The 22,505-nt window shown below is 31.9% G+C and overlaps 2 protein-coding genes across 2 annotated transcripts; one reads left to right on the forward strand and one right to left on the reverse strand.

Moving 5' to 3' along the window:
* Positions 1–451: 451 nt before the first annotated feature.
* LOC106055883 (dynein axonemal assembly factor 11-like) lies at positions 452–13,278 on the reverse strand. Its single transcript, XM_056030358.1, has 17 exons — positions 13,116–13,278; positions 12,550–12,643; positions 11,424–11,497; positions 11,157–11,234; positions 10,910–11,006; positions 10,574–10,649; positions 9,069–9,119; positions 8,236–8,295; positions 7,385–7,521; positions 6,119–6,193; positions 5,610–5,699; positions 5,338–5,412; positions 5,075–5,134; positions 3,663–3,732; positions 2,785–2,880; positions 1,846–1,928; positions 452–728 (listed from the first exon to the last, which is right to left on the reverse strand). The coding sequence occupies exons 1-17, from the start codon at positions 13,123–13,125 to the stop codon at positions 542–544; spliced, it is 1,413 nt and encodes a 470-aa protein (XP_055886333.1). The 5' UTR covers positions 13,126–13,278; the 3' UTR covers positions 452–541.
* LOC106055881 (tax1-binding protein 3 homolog) lies at positions 13,277–22,331 on the forward strand. Its single transcript, XM_056030359.1, has 4 exons — positions 13,277–13,371; positions 17,681–17,833; positions 18,333–18,410; positions 19,355–22,331. The coding sequence occupies exons 1-4, from the start codon at positions 13,330–13,332 to the stop codon at positions 19,571–19,573; spliced, it is 492 nt and encodes a 163-aa protein (XP_055886334.1). The 5' UTR covers positions 13,277–13,329; the 3' UTR covers positions 19,574–22,331.
* The last annotated feature ends 174 nt before the right edge of the window (positions 22,332–22,505 follow it).

Raw genomic sequence — 22,505 nt, forward strand, 5'->3', positions numbered from 1 at the left:
GGCTCATTATTTTTGTGGATGTCATAATAAAAATAATAATAAGGCTTGTCTTCGAGTCTGAAGATTAATGAGGAATGCAGTATTTCCTGTGGCTATGCAGCCCCAGCTGTGACCTACATATTTTGCCACACCCAGGGCAAGTATAACCATTGTCAGCCAGTGGTCGATGAAAGATTTTCTTTTTTCTACACAAACAGCCAACTGCTTTTACAAAAGTACTTAGTGAATCTAATGTGTAACTGTGCTTAGCGGATTTAGAAACATTCAACGTTCATGAATGAATTCTGAAATAAGGGACCTTAACCTCACTAAACAAATGTCCAAATGATTTGGCAACAAATAGAAAAGGGATTCATAAACTTTAAACTTTTATGAAGCTGAAATATGTAGCTTTCTTTCCAGCCCATTATAAGCAAATGTATAATTTCTATATAAACAAATAATTTAGTCCTTTCATTAGAAAACAAAAGACACAGTTTTATTTTAAATAAATAATATTTACAAATATCAGACTAAGTTAGGAAGCATTTGATCAAATGTGTCACAGCAAAGGTGGCACATCGGGATCATCAACAAAGTCATCGCTGTTGGCACGTTCTTTTATTTCTTTTCTTGACGAACTGCCAAAAGGAGCTTGAAAAGTTTTTTGTTTGGCTTCATTGTCTGACACAATCCTGGTCACATCTACCCCTTTCCTGACACTGGCATCAACTTCTAAATAATTGTTGCTGAAAAAAAGAAGCATTTGTATAATCCATACTTTAATATGGGCTAATAATGTTGATTATTATTATTACATTTATTTTTATATAACTTCAATTCTCCTATAGTACCCTCAACATTCTCTGGTCGTTTTTCTTTTGCAGAAAGAAGGGGGGTATCCGGAGAACGAATATTCACTCGAGTAACACCTTTAGTAAAATCACTAAATTTAGAAAGCCTTCAGGACAGAAGACTCAAAAGTAAAGAAGCAATTATACATAAAACACTAAACCATAATCTTCATACACAAAATTTAATAAAATACTCTGAATGACACAAAGATAAAGGCACATTCCTTGTCCCATATGCTAGGACAAATTTGTACAAATACTCCTTCTTCCCTAGTGCTATTAGAGCATGGAATGGGTTGCCTGAGCTAGCCAGGAAAACCAGTGACTTGGCAGAATTTAAGTCATTGGTTAAAATGCATGACTAAATGCATGACGCGTAGGACGTAATCATCTTCTTTTTTGAAGTAACGTCTGTATTATATAAAATAAGATAACTAGTGGACAAAATTTTTATCTTGCGAGCTTGATTGTTTTACATGTTTGAAATATTCCATCAAAAATAAATAATATTACAACCTAGCCCAAACCTCCCACAGTATGGGGGATTGCAGCGGGCATGGTTTTAGCCCTGCACTATTGAGGTGCAGGCGACAATCCAGAGCACATACCACGGTACACGCACTAGGCAGCCATCCAGCCAACATGTGCCAAGGGAGGTAGAGATACTATTATTAATATCACATATTTATTTTGCTATGTATCAATGAAATCAACAGATATATATATATATATATATATATATATATATATATATATATATATATATATATATATATATATATATAAAAAGAACAATAAGGTCACTAAATATGTAACTCACTAACTGAAGTTTTCTAAAAGGTACCTTATTCAAATTGATATTTCTTTTTCAAAAATGTAAATTAAAATTACCATGTTTAATATTTATATCAATGTTTCAAGAGGCATACTGTTTGGCATTTATTGGTAACATACAATGAAGAGCAAATGAATAATATAATTTAAAAATATTCTGTAGAAATTATTCTTATACCTATTTAATTGATTATTATTAACTAATTCCTTTGCTTTGACACGCTCTGGCTTCAGCTTAACAGGCTGTACAATCTGTTTAGCCTGAAAAAGAAACAAATTGATTATTACAATTAATTATATCATTTGTATAGATGGTTACTTTAAAGATATATAAAGTACCCCATTCAGACCTTACGGTCTATGGGGCAGATGATGTAAAGGTCATGCTTTAACACTGCCACTGTACCTCCCTTACAGGTATACACATATTAAAAATATTTTTAAAGGAACTGTCTCCAACTTTCTGAGGACATCAAAGCTAACATAAAAACACATTAACTTTGGCCCACCTCCAAAATTAAAAGATAACTTTACTTAATTAAAACAAGCTATGCCAAAAATGATTTTTATATTTAATCTAATCCTAATTTTACCCATTTAAAATATTTATTAATATTATCTACATTATGCCTTTAAAGTTAGTTTTTTTTTACAAGAAAAAAAATAACAACAGTGCTTTCTTCAGGTGGAAATTTACCAAGAATGGAATGCATTGAAAGAGTATGCAACCAAAAACTGAATTAATTCACACAAGTGCTCTATCTTCTCTAAAGCCATTAGAGAATGGGTTGCCTGAATCAGGCAGGGAAACCAATGACTTAAAATGACTTTATCCTACTTTCAGTCAGATTGTTACAAGGTCATCTGTTGTCATCGAGAAGTACAAAGCGCTGGTTGCGAGCGTGTTTGTGTTTCATTTGTGAATGTTGTCCGTATTAGCATCTATATTGTTATTGTTACAGTAGTTTCGTTGAGGTGGTCAATTGTAGTCAAACTGAATTTCCATTTGATTGGACCAATGCAAATGATCTTATCTTGTCTTACTTAGCACTTAGCAGAGTTTAAGTCACTGATTAACATGCATGACTGAAAAAAAAACTGAATACGAGAAAACAACCTTTGGCATAGTGATAACAAGATGCCCGGTTATCTGAGATCTCTGTGCCACACTTTTCTCTCCATTCACTTCTTCAGTCAAACAAAGCTGGAGGATCTGAAATTGTAAGAAACAGCCAAATCTTATAAATATGATAATTTTAACAAAAAGCCAGACCTATATCTGATAAAATATTTACAACTAAACTATGATATAGATTGAAGTAAATAAAGTAAGCATAGATTTATCTGAAATATATTTCATATAAATATATATATTCTGTTAACAGAACAGTTTCTGGTTAGAACGCTTATACTACTCGGACTTGAGCGAAGTTGAGTTTGCTAAGTGCCTAAAGGCAGGACATTAGCCTTGTTTCAGATTCCCCCTGGCCCCACATGTCAACAAAAGAGATTAGACCAAAGTGCACTGAGCATGCTATAGTATGAAAGATGCACTATTTAAAAGCATTTTTTTAAAGAATTGGTGAAAATATAGCATCACTTAGTACCATATCCCTTATTTTAACTCTTTTTTTTGGGTAACTTATAGTAATTAAAAAATGTAGGCTTTTAAGTCAATATTACTTTGTACATACTTCATTATTAAGCCATCCATTGCTGGAGATTTGGACAAAGAACTACACTTATAAAGCATTAAAAATAAAATAAAAACCCTGGTTGCATATAGACTTTCAAACCATGTGATACTACTTCAAGAAGTAGATTAGTAGATAGTAGTAGATTACAACTAAGATCTAAGAACCATCTTCCCAAATGGAACAGCTGAAATTTAGAGGTCTGAAAAGATTTCATCTCGCAATGTGCAGTAAAAGAATAGGAAATAATTTCAAGAAATGTTAATAAATATTTCATGTCTGAAGTTTTAAGTATTGTTACCTTTCCTTTCAAAGTAACTCTGACATATGTTGGCTGTACATCACAATCTAATAAAGATGTGTCCATATGCCTGACAAAAAAAATCATACATTTTCTCATCATTTAGAATACTAACAGTAATAATCAAACCTCCATTTAGTCTTTTTTTTTTAAAAAGGTGAAAAGAAAATCTAAATTGACCACTGGCGGACAATGGTTATGTCTGTGATGGTTGTTGTAAAATATGTAGGTTACAGCTGGGGCTGCATAGCCATAGGAAATAATGCATTCCTCATTAATCTATTGAAGAAAACTGTAGCCCATTTCCTGTCAGAAATTTTAATGTATTTATATCAGATAAATGTTGGATATTATAGAATACTAAGCCTATTTCATTAGAAATAAGATGGCTTAAGTCGTAAAGCCCTTAGGTGCTGAACTAATTTTTTAGTTTAAGCCCAAGTGAATTATGGACTTTTCTGAATCAAATGAGTTGTAAATCTGACATTTTGGGGGAAAGTATAGAGGTTATAGTATAGACTATATTGAACCACCCCATTTAACTTTGACCATAAAAGCTATATGCCAATCTATAACTTAAATCAATGGAACTTACATTTAAAAGAAAAAGTTGTCTTTTTAAACACAAAACAACATTTATATGGCTAACTAATCAAGTAATTGTGTGGTTACAAAAAAAAAGACAGACTCTTGCTCATAAAATACAAAAATTATGGCTTTTATATAGCACTACTTTCATGCTTATAGCATGCTCAGAGCGCTTTGGTCCAATCTCAGTTGTGGACCAGTGGGGGGGGGGATATCTAGGAGAAGGTTTTTCCATGCTGCCTTTAGGCGCTCATTGAGTAAACACAAGTCTGCTCAGGTCGGGTGTTGAACCTCGAGCTCTCTTCATAGGTAGCCAAGCCAAGCCAAGTTCAAGCGCACTTAGTCTCTCGACCACGCTTCCCACTTCATATTATTCATCATGATAGCTCAATAATCTATTGCCAAAGTAGCTGAACTATATACAAAAACAAATTTACTTTTTGTTTTTAATTGAATAAGGAATTATATAAAATGTATAATATTTCAATGTTTAATATGTTTGTTAGAAATGTTTGTTTTGATGTAAATTCCTTCTAACAAAGGAGTTTTTTTTTTAAGACTTAAAATAATATAGCATCACTTATTATCTTATCTCATTATATTAAATCTTTTTTTCTTTGCTAACTTAAACACAGTATTAGTCTTTGTTTTTTTTTTAAATTTGGGCTTATAGCTCAATATTACTTTTTACATACTGCATTACTGTGCCTCCACAATTTCTTATCTTACTTTATATTGGAAAATATAATTCATTTTATCCAACTACACACAAAAATTAACAATGTGTGAAAAAAAAGGCAGAAAAATAAAAAAGAAATACTTACTTGAACACTGCAACATCCAAGTAAAAATGTTCACCATCTTCAGTCAGAGAAAAGTCAACCCTAATAAATGTATACATTTAATTAAAAAACTCAACAAATCTCTTTAGCAAACAATTATTTAGAATCAAAGACATTGCATTGGGATTGATCTTAAAGATTAAAAAAAAAACTATACTCCTATAAACTTTAGTCAATTGCTTTTTGATATTCTATTTTGAATACATATCGATTAAATGTTTTGATAAAATTGCAAACATTCTTACTTAGGCTCATTGACATTAAAAGGTCGACCATCATCTGCAAACAATTTTCTAGGAGGCTTTTTCCCCTCTTCATCTCTGCAAAGAACAGGAAATATATTAGGAAACAAACCAATAAATTAAAATGTCCACAAAAAAAATATTAACAAAATGGTTAACAAAAAAACAACAGCTTAAGAATACAATGCTATATAAATGTAAAAATTATATTTAAGAAAAAAAACAAGAACAATAATCCCAATTATTATAAAAAGCCTAGCAGAAGATAAACTTACTTTTTCTGATCCTTATTTTTTATTTCTTTGAGATGATTGTGAACATCTAGTCTTGACTCAGGGGTATACTTAGTCTTTTCATTCCAAAATCTAAATAGAATGATGTGTGAAAACCAAACATGTTTCAATCTTGAATTAATAAAGTGAACAATAAAACTACAAAATTAATCATACACTTATGCTTAGTATGGTACATAAAACTAACTGCATTTACTTCAAATTCAGGATTTGTTTGTAAAATGTTTTGGATGTTCCTTCAGAGTTGAAAATAATTTAATCTACTTCCTAGCCCAAACCTCCAGCAGGACAATGGGAGATGGCAGCGGGCTGGGTATAAACCTGGAACCATTGAAATGATAGCCCTGTGTTCATACCACATGACCATTCAGCCATCCTGGATTTAAATATTCAGTTCTTCTCGTTTTGTTCATATAATAAGAGATTTAAACATTCATAGATTAAGCAGTTTGTATTAACTTTTCATTCTTCTCAATCTTACTAAAACTTACTCATCTACTTTTTCTTCATAAGTCTTCTCAGTTTTTTCTTTTTTGTCAGAATCTACATCTTCCTTTGTTTTATCACTGAAAATACAAAACATTTCTTTATTTCTATGGATGACTCCTTAACTATGAATATAAATATATAATATGTTTGTGTTTTAATGTCAAATCTTTATGAATCCATCACCTTAATAAATGTTCTATGTTCAAAAGTTCATTGTTATGATTTGTGAATAGAATTAAGCCTTGCTTAGATAGCCATTGAAGATTGTTTCCAACCCTCTGTAAGCTCCTTCTTGTTAACTCAAGTATATTTATTTATTTTCTCTTATTTCAATTTAAAACTATAGGAGATGAAGCTGAAAGAAGAATTCAAGCCTTTGAGAGTAAATGCTCTGAAAAATGCTGGGTATCAGATACTGGCAAAAAAAAAGACAAATGAGTTTGTACTCTTACAAATTAAAACTCTGGCTGGCAATACAGTGAAGAAATGAAAGCTGAGCTGATTCAGTTATATTGTAAGATATGACTCATTGTTAAAAGTCATCTTATGAGGTACAGTGGAGGGAGCATGAAGAAAGGGTCATTTAAAGAAAAGCTGGTTGGACAACATGAAAGAATGGACGAATCTCTCTCTAGATATTTCACTGCTGACCAGAAAAAGTGGAGGGATTCGGTTACATGAACAGTACAGCACCCCTACGATAAAGGTCAAGGGATAGATAATGAGATGAAATGATGATGATAAGAGATGGTAAACCTTTCAGACCTTCTGAACTATAGGGCACATGATGTAAAGGTCATCTGTTTCTATGGCCCATGCTTAAAAAGAGTGTCATGTGGCCAGAACAACAACCAACAACCTTTACTTTTCCCCAATTAATGTCAGGTACCCATTAGAGCTGGGTAGACTCAGAGACATCATAAAGAACCTAACATTAGTAATTTTAGTCTTCACCAGGATTCAAACCCAAGCTCTCCAGTTCAGAAGCCAAGCGCTTTACCTCTCAGCCACCTTACCTCCTGGCAAACATATTAGAGATGGATTTATTCATCTAGCTTAGACAATATTGATCATGATAACTCTTACTTAGTGGCAAAAAATAAAAACTAAAATTAAGAGATAAGAGGCCGTGGAAGTCACATATGACCAATCTCTATGGAGAGAACTTGCACCCCTATGCGCCAAACAGCCTGGGAGGACCTAAGTCTAAGTCTTAGTCTATTCATGTTAGAAAAAAAATCTTTCTAAACTCCTAAAGATTTAAATACCTTTCACTAATGTCTGTATACCATCTCCCATCAAAGCCAGGTTTATTTTCTTTGTTTGAGCCATGATCGTCAATATTTGTCTCCTGATTTTTCTCTTCAGTTTTAGACTTGAGCTCAGCTTCTAGTTTTTCTCTGGCCTGAACCAACAAAAAAAATATTTTTTTTTTCAAATAAGAAAATCAAAATAAGCTTAATCTTATACAAATTTCAACATAGTTCTTAGTCCAAATCAGAGTAGTTTTGCTTTTATAAAGCTTTTTCTTTAAGCAAATAAAAGAAGCAACCCTATTACAGTTGAAGAGTATTTGGTGAGCTAAAACGTGGTCAATGTAACAGCGGTGCCCCACAGAAATGCTTTAAAAACCAGCTTAGGCACCAACTTGCCTTAGCTGACTTAGAGGAGAGCACCTGGTTGCATGTGGCCTCAGAACGAGACTGTTGGAGGTCAATCACAAAGGCAGCAAGATACACATTTGAAACCAAAAGAAAATCCACTGCTGAGGACAGACGCAGACGGCAGTCTGGATGTGGCAAAAAAAGTAGGGCTGCATAGCCACAGGAAATAATGCATTCCTCATTAATCTTCTGACTCGAAGACAAGCCCTATTATTATATGAAGCAATTTTCATTAAAGTTAAGATGACTTAATCGTAAAGCCCTTAGAGAACTAAAGGTTTTGAGTTTAAACAAATTCATGTATAATGTCAACTAATAATATAAAAAATAATTATATTTCTCATTTATTTGCAAAATTAATAAAAAAAAAAGAATTGAATATTACTGCTTCATTATAAACAAAAAATAATTATAAAATTAATCATAAGAAATTAAATACAAATATCTGAACTAACCCGTTTCATTTTATATCTTTCTTGTTGTTCTAGGATGCTTCCTCTAATGAATGGTAAATTCTGCAATAAAAAAGTATAATTATAAATCTATAAATAAAACATAGAAAAATAATATTAACTTCATGTATAAATTGGGGCGTGGTGACTGAGTGGTTAAGTGCTTGGTTTCCAAACCTGGGGTCCTGGGTTCAAATCTAAATAAAGACTGGGATTTTGAATTTCACCCCTGAGACCACCCAACTCTAATGGGTACCTGACTTTAGTAGGGGAAAGTAAAGGCAGTTGGTCATTGTGCTGGCCACATGACACCCTGCTAGTTTACCTTTGGCCAAAGAAACAGATAACGTTAATATCATCTGCCCTTTAGACTGCATGGTCTGAAAGGGGAACTTTACTTTCCTTTTTTTTTTACATGTATAATTATACAAAATGACAGTTACTAGAAATAACTAGCACAACAACCAAAGCCTCTATTCAAGAACATACTTAAAAATCCTGAAATTCAAAATTATTGTCTTCACTACTCTTCACCATGATTTTAACTCATCACTGATTTGGAAACTAATACCTTTATCACTCAGCTACAAAGCCCCTCTATTTTTGAAATACATTATTGGCAAATTATAAGTTACTAAAAAGTACTAATGCTTATAGGCATAGCTTTATTTAAAATGTCTACCAATCTTCAGACTATCATTACCGATATTCTATCATTTAAAGCTGTTTAAGTTTCCCAGCTCTTTTAATGGCCGCAGTGTCATACTAGAAAATTAAAATTTATGCTTGCAAAATGGCTAAAATGCAAGAAGAAAAACCCCAATATCTAAACTTGCCTGGATAGCTTTTATTCTTTCAGATTTTTCAATTTCCACACCATCTAGCCACTGTATGGAATACATGAAAAATTTTAGATGCTTTAAATGTAATTTAAGAAAGCATATTATACTTGATTTATTTTGGGTTAATTATATTTTGTTGTCAATAAAAACTTATCTTATCTTATATAATACAGACGTTACTTCAAAAAAGAAGATGATTACGTCCTTCGCGTCATGCATTTAGTCATGCAAATTAACCAATGACTTAAATTATTTCTGCCAAGTCACTGGTTTTCCTGGCTAGCTCAGGCAACCCATTCCATGCTCTAATAGCACTAGGGAAGAAGGAGTATTTGTACAAATTTGTCCTAGCATATGGGACGAGGAATGTGCCTTTATCTTTGTGTCTTTCAGAGTATTTTATTAAATTTTGTTTTTGTATTTGAAGATTATGGTTCAGTGTTTTATGTATGATTGCTACTTTACTTTTGAGTCTTCTGTCCTGAAGGCTTTCTAAATTTAGTGATTTTACTAAAGGTGTTACTCTAGTCAAATGTGAATATTCATTTGTTGAATCTCACTGCTATATTTTGTGTCTGTTCCAGTTTCTTAATGTTTTCTTGAGTTGAGGTGTCCCAAACGGAGGATGCATATTCTATTATTGGCCTAACCAAGGTTAAATAACATTTTAGTTTTATGTTCTTATTTGATTTATAGAAATTTCTTTTAATAAATCCTAATGCTTTGTTTGATTTTTTTGTAGTTTCATCAATATGTGGATTCCATGACAGTTTTTCATTTATTATAACACCTAGGTATTTTGCATTTTTAGTCTCTGTTACTGGTTTGCCATGAATAAGATAAGTTGAATTAATTTGTTTTAGTTTTTTTGTTACTCTTAACAACTGACATTTTTCTGGGTGGAAAGACATGCTCCAATTTGATTCCCATTTCTGTATTTCATCTAATTCTCTTTGTAAAATATCTGTGTCTTGTGTTGTTTTTATTGTTCTATATATTATGCAATCGTCTGCAAATAATCTGACTTTTGTTCCTGAAGTAATGCAATTTGGTAAATCATTTATGTAAATTAAAAATAGTAGTGGACCCAAGACTGTTGAGGTACACCTGAGTTTACTGTTATCTGTGTTGATTTAGAGCCATTTATTATTACAGTTTGTTCTCTCCCTATCAGAAAGGAAAATCTTTAATCCACTGATGCAGTGGACAATTAATGCCGAAATATTTTATTTTTTTAAGCAAACTATGGTTGTGAACTTTGTCAAAAGCCTTAGAAAAATCTAGTAAGATAGCACACTTAAGTTTTATATGTTTTTTTTTTATAAGCTTGATAGAAGAATAAACAATTTAAGCCTTTAATAGAAGCTTAGGCTTTACAAAAGTGCATACATATATCTAATGACTAATTTCAATCTAAAATGTCAGTATAGAATGTTAACATCTGACATTCTTGAATTTCAGTTAAGACGATACCATCTAAAATTTCCAATGTTCAATACCTGCAACTGTGGCAATGTTCCAATAACATATTCTCTGTAGTTCACAAAATCAGAACATGGATTGCCAGTTAAGAATCTGTGATTTGAAAAGCGCAACAAAAAAAAATAATTAATTACTGGGAACACAATTTATTGTTTAGAAAAGAAGCACAACCTTTTTTTGTGCAAAGTTAATTTTAAAAGTTTAATTTTTTTAACTTGATGCTAATAGTGTAGAGTTGTAGTTTTATTTCTATTAAACAGAATTTTGTGAATCATATAATTAATTTTTCTAGCATATGAAATATAAATGATGTGTGAAACAAAATTTTATAATTCTGTAAAATATGTATTTACAGTTCCCTGAAGTTGTACAGATCTTTAAGTGACTCAATAGATGTAAGTTCTCCCACAAAGTTCACAGTCAAATCCAATTTTTTTAAAGATTCACAACCTGCACAAAAAAATAATTAGAAAATAATAATTTAGAGAATATTGGGAGGTTGGAAATATATTGATAAGGTTAATAAAATTTTATACTTATGTGTTAACTCACTAATATATATATAAAGTGTATAAATTCTAATAAAATTGCAGCATATACCTTCCAAATTTTCAATCTTTTCAATGTTATTTAATGCCAGATTCAAGTATTCCAACTTTTTAAGCCGACTTACATTTTCTACATTATGAAACAAAAGACATTATTGAGTTCTTATCATTTCTAACAAAGCAAATTTTAAAGTTAACGCAAGTCTATATTTAAAAAAAAATACTTTTCAATATTATCAAAAGTAGTTTTTTTTTTAATAAAGCTACATATAGTTTCCAACACAAATTATTTTATTTCTATATAAATGAATAGTCTCACCTATTTTCGGTATGAGATTGCTCTGAAGGTAGAGAATTTTCAAGTCCCGGCACCACTTGTCTAAATATTCAAGTCTATAAACAAATTATATATATATATATATATAAATAAGTACAAAACAACCAAAAAAATATACAAGTCATTCAAACAACTGAGACATACTGAAAATACTAGTTCAAGGACTGGAACAACTTTTCAAAAGACTATTTTCTTGGTATCCAATGATGAGGCAATATAAATATTTTCATTTGAAAAAGAACTATAAGGATGCAATTTTTTTTTTCACCAACTCTAGTCCTACATATCTCTGAAGTTATAACAAAGTAAAGTAAATTTAAGTACCCCTTTCAGACTTTCTTATCTAAAGGGCAGTTGATGTAAAGGTCTTCTGTTTCTGTGGCCCATGATTAGAAAGGGTGTCATGTGGTCAAAACAACAACCAACCACCTTTAATTTTAACCAACTAATGTCATATAGGCCTACCTATTAGAGCTGGGTGGAAAAGCTGTTTAACCTAGATATATACAGCCCCAACTCTTTCAAAATCAAAATCTTCGGTGGAAAAGAAGATTTATGTAGAAAAGAGGTTCATATTTCTATTGCTCTATACCAGTGTTTCTCAAACTGCGGTACACATACCACCAGAGGTACGGGAAGAGTTTGAAGGTTAACTATGCTAATTTAAAAAAAACAGCCATTTAGTTAATAAATCAGAATAAAATGTAATAATTTTAAAATCCTTTTTGTTGTTTATTGTAAGTTTTTACAAACTCAAATATATGTGCTATTTTACGTTGTAAGACTAAGTTCTACATAGATCAGGAACCGTCAACACAGATTTGATGTGTCTCTAAAGCATTAAAAAAAAAAAAACTTACTTAGTTAATTGTGATAGATTAATTAGTTTTGGTATGGCGGGGGGTGAGGGGTACTCAGTGTTACGAAAATTCTAGAAGGGGTACGCATAAGTCAAATGTTTCGGAAACACTGCTCTATACCTTCAGCTTTGCTTTTGATTAAATATTATAATTATTAAAACTATAGGGTATGTTGTTTCAGTTCATAAACTAACAATACATACTAATAACTATGCCAATTACAAAATGAATAGGGAGAATGAAAATACTTTTCAATATCTTGCTGATGCAGAGAGACTTCCTCTAGAGTAGAAATCTGACACTCATTATGTTCAGCTCTCTTCCGTACTAAATCTTCTGTGACTATGAAATAAAAAGAAACAATTAGATCATCATGCAAACATTGTGCGTACTTTTATCTCTCGTATTTCTTTAAGACATTTCTAGCTATGTAGTTTACATTTTCTATAGATCTACAATATTGTTAACCCCTACAACAGTAGGTCTTTATTTAATAAATTTATTTCTTAAATTGCTTTTGCTTAATCATCTACATAGGCCTATTCTTCTTCTTCTTCTATTCAGCTTTTCTACCACACAGGTAGATCTAGATATTTGATAAGTTGGTAATAGTTTTTTTTTAATTAAAAAAAATGTAAGTGATCCTTTATAAAGTATATTCACTTAGACTTAATCATATTCAAGAAGATGACTTATTTATATTATATTTATTATTATTCATTATTATAATAATTCATTAATTCATAATTGTCTTTTTAATTTTTAGGCTTATTTATTAAAATAAAACAACAAATACTAATCATATTTAACTTACTTCGGACCATTTTATTATATCTATTTACTAAATCTAATACTAGAAATAGATATAGAGTCTAGATTAGATTTAGATCAAGAATAAATTAGTTAAAATGTCTTTTATTCCACTAACAAATCACACAGAAGTGATCACAGATGTACGTCGTTAAAGACGCCAATGTAAAAATATGTTTCCTGTTCCGGTTAATTTCCGTATTGTTTTATGATACAAAATGGCGGGTCACACAGCAGGAGAACCTTTAGAATGCTACAGTGTGAGTAAACATTTAAAAACGCCAGTCTAGAAGAACTAGTAGATCTATGTTTGAAATTAACGTATCAAATATCTAGATCTACTAAGTAACGAGAAATGTGTGTGTGTTGAGCCAACACAACAACAAAGTTGAACAGTCCATCATGAAATGACTCAGACTCAAGACTCAATTTTTTATATAGATATATCAGATTTAATTATATCAGTCATTATATCTACAGTAACTTACGTTTATCGAACAAGTTAAGCTCATTCGCCGACATTTTTTATGTTTGAATTTGTGTATCTCCGTAAAAATTAGACCTAGAAAAAAACTGATTGTATCTGTGAACTCCTCATCCATTTTTCTTAAAAAGTAGACATGTTTTATTCTATTACTACTCATTATGACTCATAGTTAAACTTATATTTGATGTTAAAATGGGTCAGGTTGATGATTTCAAAAGCTTAAATTATCGAACACTTTTTTATCTTATCTTATCGAACATATTAAGAACTTATCGAACACACGAGAAGTATGGTGTTTTAAAAGTGTTATAATCTTAAAATTTTGTGAAAAGTATGGTGTTTCAAAAGTGTTATAATCTATATTTTTTTTATTTATATCATTTTCTTTTTACGCCATGTCAAGAAAGACAGATTTTTAGTCATTTTCAAATGGTCCACATCGAAGGAATCTATCACTGATCAGCTCTGCTTAGAAACTGACGGTGCTAAGCCCAGTAACGCATTACCGTAGTACTTATTTAGGTCTTTAGAAAGCTATTTTGAGACATAAGGCCATTAATAAATTAAATCCAGATATTATTTATTTGAGGGAGAGCCTAATAAGCTTTGGTAGCCAATAGATAATCCCGCCCTCCCCAAGTCATTGCAGGACACAACAGTTTGATTGGTTGACCTAAAAACGAAACATACGGTACGCGGCCCTACGTAACTAGCCGCCGATCTAGCACGCTCAGTGTATGTAACAGCCCAAAAGTCAGTGCTAGATATTTTTCGATCTGGGCGGGGAGGGGGGGTGCTGAAAAGCTATGGTAGTTTGCAAGCTGTGTTACCTATAGATGTAGATAAATCCGCCCTCCCTAAACCACCTGGTTAACCAAAAAAAAAACAACAAAAAAAAACGTATTTTAGAGCACGCTTAGTATTTGTCACACACACACAAACAACATATCTATATATACTACGTATCTATCATGCCTAGTGTTTGTGACCTAATTAGCGGCTTGACCGTAGGTACTCGACTGATGGCTCCTCCCCCTTTCCCCTCAACATTGTTCTTACTACAACTTGAACAATGTTTTGGGGCTGTGTTGATGGCCTGGTTTACACCTTGTGTGTTACGCTATCACTGACCATTTTTTTTTGTTGTGTGTTAGTCTGGTGGCTGCGTTTGGATTGAGTCTTGAAATTTACGTTGTTACTTTGCACTGAAAAAGTGTGAATGTTGGAGAGTGGAAGCGCGGGTAAGGGGGTGTAGGCAGAATAGGAGAATAAATGCGTTATTGTTATTATTTTGTGTATTTGTGATGTTTCAAAGGAGTGTCTTTGTAGGGCTTTATGAGCTTTATCATACTTTATGGCAAATATATATATATATAATTTTATAGACTCGGCGCCACACGTCTAAATCGAGAAGCACAACTGACTCTATGTATTTGAGGCTGACGTCACATTCTAATGGTCGATCAATTATTGATGATCTCTGGATACAGTGTCTTGACTGTTTCTCTCCCCCACCCCCCGACCTTTTTTTTTACCTGCCCAAGACATTTTTATTTCAAAATACCATATCTGCATCCCCCTTTGCCCTTTCGTTTTATTAATATCTCTTCACATCAAGCACATGCGCTAGGTATTGGTTTATAACACATAATTCAGAAGTTAATGGAATGGGGCATCTGAAAAAGAAACAACAACTGAATACATTCCACAACTGAATACATTCCACTCTGCTTCTCCCTGTAGCGCCACATTGATGCTATTAGCATCAAGCTATAATATATGTGTCATGAAATCAAGCTTTTAAAATGGGTACAATTAGTGCATATCGATGTAAATCTATTTACTTAAAAAAATATAGCACATTTACGGTAAACCACAAATAGCTGATACAAATTGTAACATATGATTAATTTATATCTGTACTTTGCATTACATTATTTTAAAAAATAACAATTAAAAAATATATAATTTAAATATTTTGTCTTCTTTGGGTTATATCCCTTTGATGTTTATTTTTAACATTAAAATGGCGTTCGATATCTTACGAAGCTGAGATTGCTTATATAAAAACTGCTATTATCAAACACCCCCTTTTTAAACCTCAATTTTTATGTTTAGGTAACAAAGGACACTTTCAAATAAATAGTTGTAAATATTTCTCAGCCTAATTAGAAGCTTATTATATAGTTTTTTTTAGCTGAAGCATCATTAGCATTAAAAAATACCCTTAACCCGAGACTCACTCCACTCTTCCCAAGAGTTCAAAAAATGTGAAATTTTTATACCAATATTACCAATGCACTTTGAATATAAGTAAAAAAATGATCCTCGGGTGAAAATGAAACTAATTATAACTTAACTATCAAGAAATGGACGATGCACAATAAGAATGGACTAGTTTCTTTATAATCATCGAAATAAAGGAGAATTTTAAAAAATACAATGGGGTGTTCGATAAGTACCTTAAAACGAAGGTGTTCGATAGATGTAAGTTACTCTAGATCTACTCAAACAATAGAATAAAATTTAAAAAATTGGCTAGTTCTACAGTTAGACTGTCTACAGACCTATTTGCACATTGTATTAATCTTTAAAAAAAAATCAGACTGCCTAGAAAAATGGCTAGATCTCTAGCTCTAGAATCTATTTACTTAAATCTTGATTATTTTAGATCTACAGCTCATGCATAATATATCATATATGATATCTATTTAATCTAATCTAGATTCTATACTCTATATAGTATAGTATAACTATAGTAGCTATATATAGATCTAGAACAATAAAAACAACACAAGATACAGAAACTTTACAAAGACCAAAGAGAATTAGATGAATTACTGAAATGGGAATCAAATTGGAGCATGCCTTTCCACCCAGAAAAATGTCAGTTATTAAGAGTAACAAAAAAAAAAACTAAAATTAATTCCACTTTTATCTTATTCATGGTGAACCAGTAACACAGACTATAAAGGCAAAATATCTAGGTGTTATAATAAATGAAAAACTTGTCATGAAATCCCCATATTGATGAAACTATTCTTATTCTTCTTCTTAAACTGTCAGGTAGAGTTGAGCCTTTGGCTCTTGGAACTGTAGGCCAGCAAAAGTGAACAAGAGCTCCCTGTACACTGTTTAGTCTGGCGGGTGGGTCAGACTCGCAGCAAAACCCCCGCCATTTTTTCTTTTCTTTACCAGGCTAACCGTGCAGGACACGCCATTTATTATGTAACTGTCCCTTGAGGAACAGCGCCTGGATTGTGACAAGGTTGTGGGAGCTTTTTTACAACTCCGCGCAGTGCATTGAGGATGCTCTCGCACCCCACGGGAGTCTTGTTTTGTTACCCTTTAGCCTAATCGTTTCCACCTGGGTGCCACTATGAGGCAGGGTAGCATGCCTGGGTTGATGAAACTATCAAAAAATCAAACAAAGCATTAGGGTTTATTAAAAGAAATTTCTATAACATAAATCAAATAAGAACATAAAACGAAAATGTTATTTAAACTTGATTAGGCCAATAATTGAAGATGCATCCTCCGTTTGGGACCCCTCAACTCAAGAAAACTAACTGGAACAGACACAAAATAGAGCAGTGACATTCATAGCAAACGAATATTCACACTTGACTAGAATAACACCTTTAGTTAAATCACTAAATTTAGAAAGCCTTCAGGATAGAATACTTAAAAGTGAAGTAGCACTTAGACATAAAACACTGAACCATTATCTTCAAATACAAAAACAAAATTTAATAAAATACTCAGAAAGACACAAAAATAAAGGCACATTCCTCATCCCATATGCTAGGATAAATTTGTACAAATACTCTTTCTTCCCTAGTGCTATTAGAGCATAGAATGGGTTGCCTGAGCTAGCCAGGAAAACCAGTGACTTGGCAGAATTTAAGTCATTGGTTAATATGCATGACGCGTAGAATGTTATCATCTTTTTTTTTTTTAAGTAACGTCTGTATTATATTATTATAAGATGTTACCAAAACTGTTATTAAGCTTTTTTTTTTTCTAAAATACACAAATCAGTGTTTACCATTGGATTCTACTGTTTTTTTTTTTTTACATAGATTCCTATTGTATTAGAAAAAGAGCCAGATATAGATCAACATGGGAATCCAATTAGAGAACCAGATGGAAAGCAAAGGTATCGTTGTGGATTTAGGATAGGCGGAGGTATAGATCAAGATCCATCTCAAAGTCCCCAAGGTTATCCAGACAAGGTAAGCAATCAAGTTTAATCATTTTGTAAGCAAAACACATTCTTATCCACAATCATTCTGTTCTATCGTAGAACTGAAAAATAATCCTGTAGGCTGTGGGGTCAGATAGTATAACCCCAGAAATTAAAAATACTCAATCTTGTATTGAGAAAAGGAAGGGTCATGCTCTTGGCACATATATATATGTTAATCTGGCCTATCTATCTAGGGCCTGGAAGCATGTTATCATTATTTCTATATAAAAAAAAAGGAAAGGACGCCTCTATTACTGAGGGCTACAGGCCCATCTCACTCAGATCTGTGGGAAAGATATCTTAAAAAATGGTAAATGAGCCTCTGGTTTGGTACCTTTTATCTTATCATGCCAGAACATGGATATAATAGTTATCTCTGCTTAACTGTTGATTTTGTTATTTTTAATGTTAATATGTTAATAAACATATAGATTTAAATATCTTTTTTTTTTCTGGTATGCTAAAAGTAACTCTTGTTTGTTTAGGGTGTGTATGTCACTTATATACATGACAACAGCCCAGCATCAAGGTGTGGACTGCAACTTCATGATAAAATTTTACAGGTAACTTCAATAAGAAAAATAGAGGAAAAAACAACAACATTTAGTCCAAATAGGTTTTATTTCAACATTTTTTTTTCTTTGGACTGTTATTTAGTTTTACATTTATAAAATAACTATACTGCTTATTTATGTAGATTTATAAATGATAAAAAAATAGATAAATGTCTAGCAAAGCTATTTGCCTAGCCCTTTTAGAAGAGGGTCCACCAGCTAAACCATCAGAAAGTGAAGAAGTTAAGGTAGATAGTCAAGGTCCAATATATTTATGGTTGTTATATACAGATCTGGAGCAGACAAGGGAATGTCGATATCCAGCAAAGATCATTTATTACAAATTTCTGAAATTGGGAGGGTGGAAATCATGCCTGAAAGAAAAATGTAATATAAGGTGCAGGAATATTTGTTATATTCAGTGGACATTTTTTCTTTCTATTATTTTTTCCTTGATTTGCTCATTGATGCATAGTGTTGCAATCTGATCTGTGGTTAATCTATTTTGAAAGTCCATCCTGGAGATGTGGATCTACAGCATCTTTCATTTGGTTCAGCAGGATGCAATTTAACACCTTTCCTGGAATGGACAGCAGTGTTATCCCTCAGTATTTGGAGCAGGAACTAAGGTCACCTTTCTTGGGGCAGTTTGATGAGGTAGCTTTCCTTGCATTGTGGTGGCACTTTTTCTTTTTCCCATATCTTGCAGAAGAGCGGGTAGAGTAGCTTGAAACTGGTCTCAATGTCTGCCGTTAGCATTGCTACCGTGAGGCTGTCAGGTCTTGTTCAAATCATTTGAAATAGTTTATTTATTGGCGCCATGTCCTTGTCCCATAGTGCTGTTGATTTGTCTTTCCATCGCTTCTTCAGTACTTCTCAGAATTGTGTAGGATCTACTAGGAAAATACTACTGTCTTTTAGCCTAAACAATCTTAACATTTTTATTTCCTTAGGTGAATGGTAAAGACTTCACCCTTGTCACACACAAGCAAGCTGTTGAAAGTATTAGGAAAAAACCAGTGCTTAAAATGCTGGTGTACAGAAAAGGTGTTCCTCCACTTCAGAAACCTCCCAACGCGATGGTAAGTCATACACAGTTCCAGGCATATCCTCATCATGGCCAGCCCCAGCAGTACTCGACACAACAGCCTCAGTACCAACCTCAATATTAATATTAAACCACATATCTTGTTTTGTTTTGCATCAGTTGATTTCTTAGTGAATTGTATAAGTTGTGACAAAAAAATGTAATAGATATGATGATTTAGAATTGGAAATTATTATTGTGTTTTTGGAAAAAGCTAACTTCATTTTCAAAGTTCTAATATTTTACTGAAGAGCTGATTTAAATCTGTGATACTTTTGTTTCTTGGAGAGCTTTCAAAAATAATCAACAATCAGTTCTTTTACTTTTTTTTTTTTAAACAATTACTTTTTATAAATGACTGTTATCCCTGAATTAAAATTATGGAATCAAATTTGTTTATAAACACATACTTTAATTTATACTTATTTTTATACAAATTTTATATTTAATATAGTGAGCTCGTTTCAGTTATTCAAGAAAAGTTTAGTAGTTAAATGAATTTTAGCATTGGGCAGAGTTCTCTGTTTCTCTATATTTTGTTTACAGTAGAAAAAAGCTTTCACTTTATTTTTTTTTTGTTTACATAGATTTTTTATTGTTTACTTCAGTGTTTGGTTTAAAACCAAAACATAATATTTATTTCTGTATGGACTGTAAGGTCGTGTTGTGTGCTTTTTTTTTTTTTTAAGCTTTCATAGGCAATAAAATGATATGATAATGTCTGTTCTCAACCACATTGGTGTTAAGTCACAAGAGAAATCATCAGTTCAACATTTAACAATCTGGAAATCAAACTTTACGTTGACAATATTTTTATTGTTGTTCAAATCATTTGAAATAGTTTATTTATTTGGGCCATGTCCTTTGCCTTGTTTGTCTAAGACGCTGTTTCTCAAAAGTACTGCAACTCTTTTGAGAACCTTTTATTTGACTCCTCTCAAAGAGAGCTTTAAATTGTTGTTCTCTGCTTGGTCTTGCAATCTTCTGCTATTGGAGTTCACATACTTTCTTCTATGAGGCTAAACATTTCAATGTGTAATGGAAGTCATGCTAATGCTATGCGAAGAAAAATATAACACTAAAGTGTAAGTAAGAAATATTAGAGAATGCCATTTCACTATATTATTTACTTTATCCAGTAGCTTCCTTTTGAAATTCAGTGTAATAAACGTACATTTCTATAGGTTATTATCAAGATGTCTCTGCAATGAATCTATAAAACCTCTTCGTCTTTAAAGCAGCTAATCTTTCGTTTTAATTTCTGTGCTGATTTCGAGAGCAAAGTTTTCTGAGAAGTTTTAGTCACTTTTGAGTTCTAGGTAAATGATAAATCCATTTTAATATCCGGTGTTGTTTTTTTTTTTATAGTTGTACTGTAGTCAATTAAATTAAATACTTGTTTATATTATGTACTATAATTGAAATTTCTTGTATAGTAAAAATGAAATTAAGTGGTATCAGTTTTCACTCTTGCAGTTGTGAGCTTTTTTTTTTTAAAAAAATATTTTCATCTCAGTTTTTGACATTTAGGAAAAGTTTAAGGCATGTCCAAAGCAATTTGTTTGTTAATATCTTCTCTTTCATTTGATTTGATTTTGTTTTTTTTTTTCACATCAGTGGAAAAAGGGATCATGTCTTGTAAGAGTAAAGTAAAATTAGTTTCAATGTTTTGTAAGTCTTCCGTCCATGTTGCCGTGGTCATGTCTTGCTTCATTCCTCACCGACATTTTCCTGGTTATGTCGTTTCTCAGTTCATAGAATCTCACAGAAAACTTTTTTAAAATATTTATTTCATGGTCATTTCTCTACATTAACTTTTTGCCTGGCTATTTTTTTTTTTTGTTTTTTTTTGACAACGCTGAAAGACAACTGTTTTTATACAGATAACAATAAATGTTTGTTGGATACACAGTATATGTAAATATAACTGTCTTCTTCATTGTATCTATCAGTAAAAGAGTTACGGTTGTGAAGACTTTTTTTTATTTAGAATATATTTAAAATTAACTAAAAAGATTTTTGTTTCTCTTGTGTTTTTTTTTTATATATACAAGTTTATTTGTGTTTTCGTACAGGTTTTTAAAAAAATGTATGTATTCCATTAGTGCCTCTTTTTTTCAAATCATAAATAAATCATTGTATATTTCTAATAACAAGTACTAGAAACTTTATACAATTTATAGTAATTGCACCAGCGCAATTTAAAGAGTTCAATCTGCATACAAAGCAACGCTTTACAGCTTCCTGTTATTGTAAGCATCACAGTATTATCCTATCTGACCACAGTTCAGTTAAAGGTTATACGTTGTAACAACCTACTTTATGATTGTATTCTATAATAGTCATTGTAATAATTTTGTTATATATAGAAAGGTTTAACAATTAATTTTGTTATCTATAGAAAGGTTTAACACCATCTTTCTTGTCACCTAAACATGTGTTTAAATCACAGGGTTCTTATTATTATGCTTCTGTGTGCTGTTTAAAGGCTTACAGGTGATTTAAGTTTTGATTTTAAAAGACTTTTAGATTCATTTTAAAAAAGTGGTCTCATTTTTGTAGCTGCAGCTTACATCAGGCTTCCGATGTTGTTAGTGACTTGTAAGCTACAGCGAAATGCTTTGCCATGGTTGTAAGGTAGCTGAGTGTGTGGGGTTTTGAATTTTCCTGTGGTGAATGTTTATTTCATTGTTGTCTCTCTGTGGTGAATGTTTTACTTTCTGTTCATTTCTTGCTGTTTAATTTTAGTGGTCAGTGAATTATTTTTGTGAGTTTTATTACAAAACCCATGTTGATGTATTGGGAGGATCAAAGGAGAGGAATAAAGGAAATTCTATTATAAATTGTGTTCCTTTTGTATGTGTTTGCCTAATGTACATTCTATAGCTTGTTTGAAATATGTGTCTTTATTAGTGTCACAGATCCATATTGTGGGTTAACTTTAACCTCTTTCTGTTTCATTCTAGCAATGATCATCTCAAAAGAGGGTCGCATAGTAATCACATGCTATCTTTTAT

This window comes from Biomphalaria glabrata, chromosome 5, assembly GCF_947242115.1.
Source record: "Biomphalaria glabrata chromosome 5, xgBioGlab47.1, whole genome shotgun sequence".
Classification (NCBI taxonomy): domain Eukaryota; kingdom Metazoa; phylum Mollusca; class Gastropoda; family Planorbidae; genus Biomphalaria; species Biomphalaria glabrata.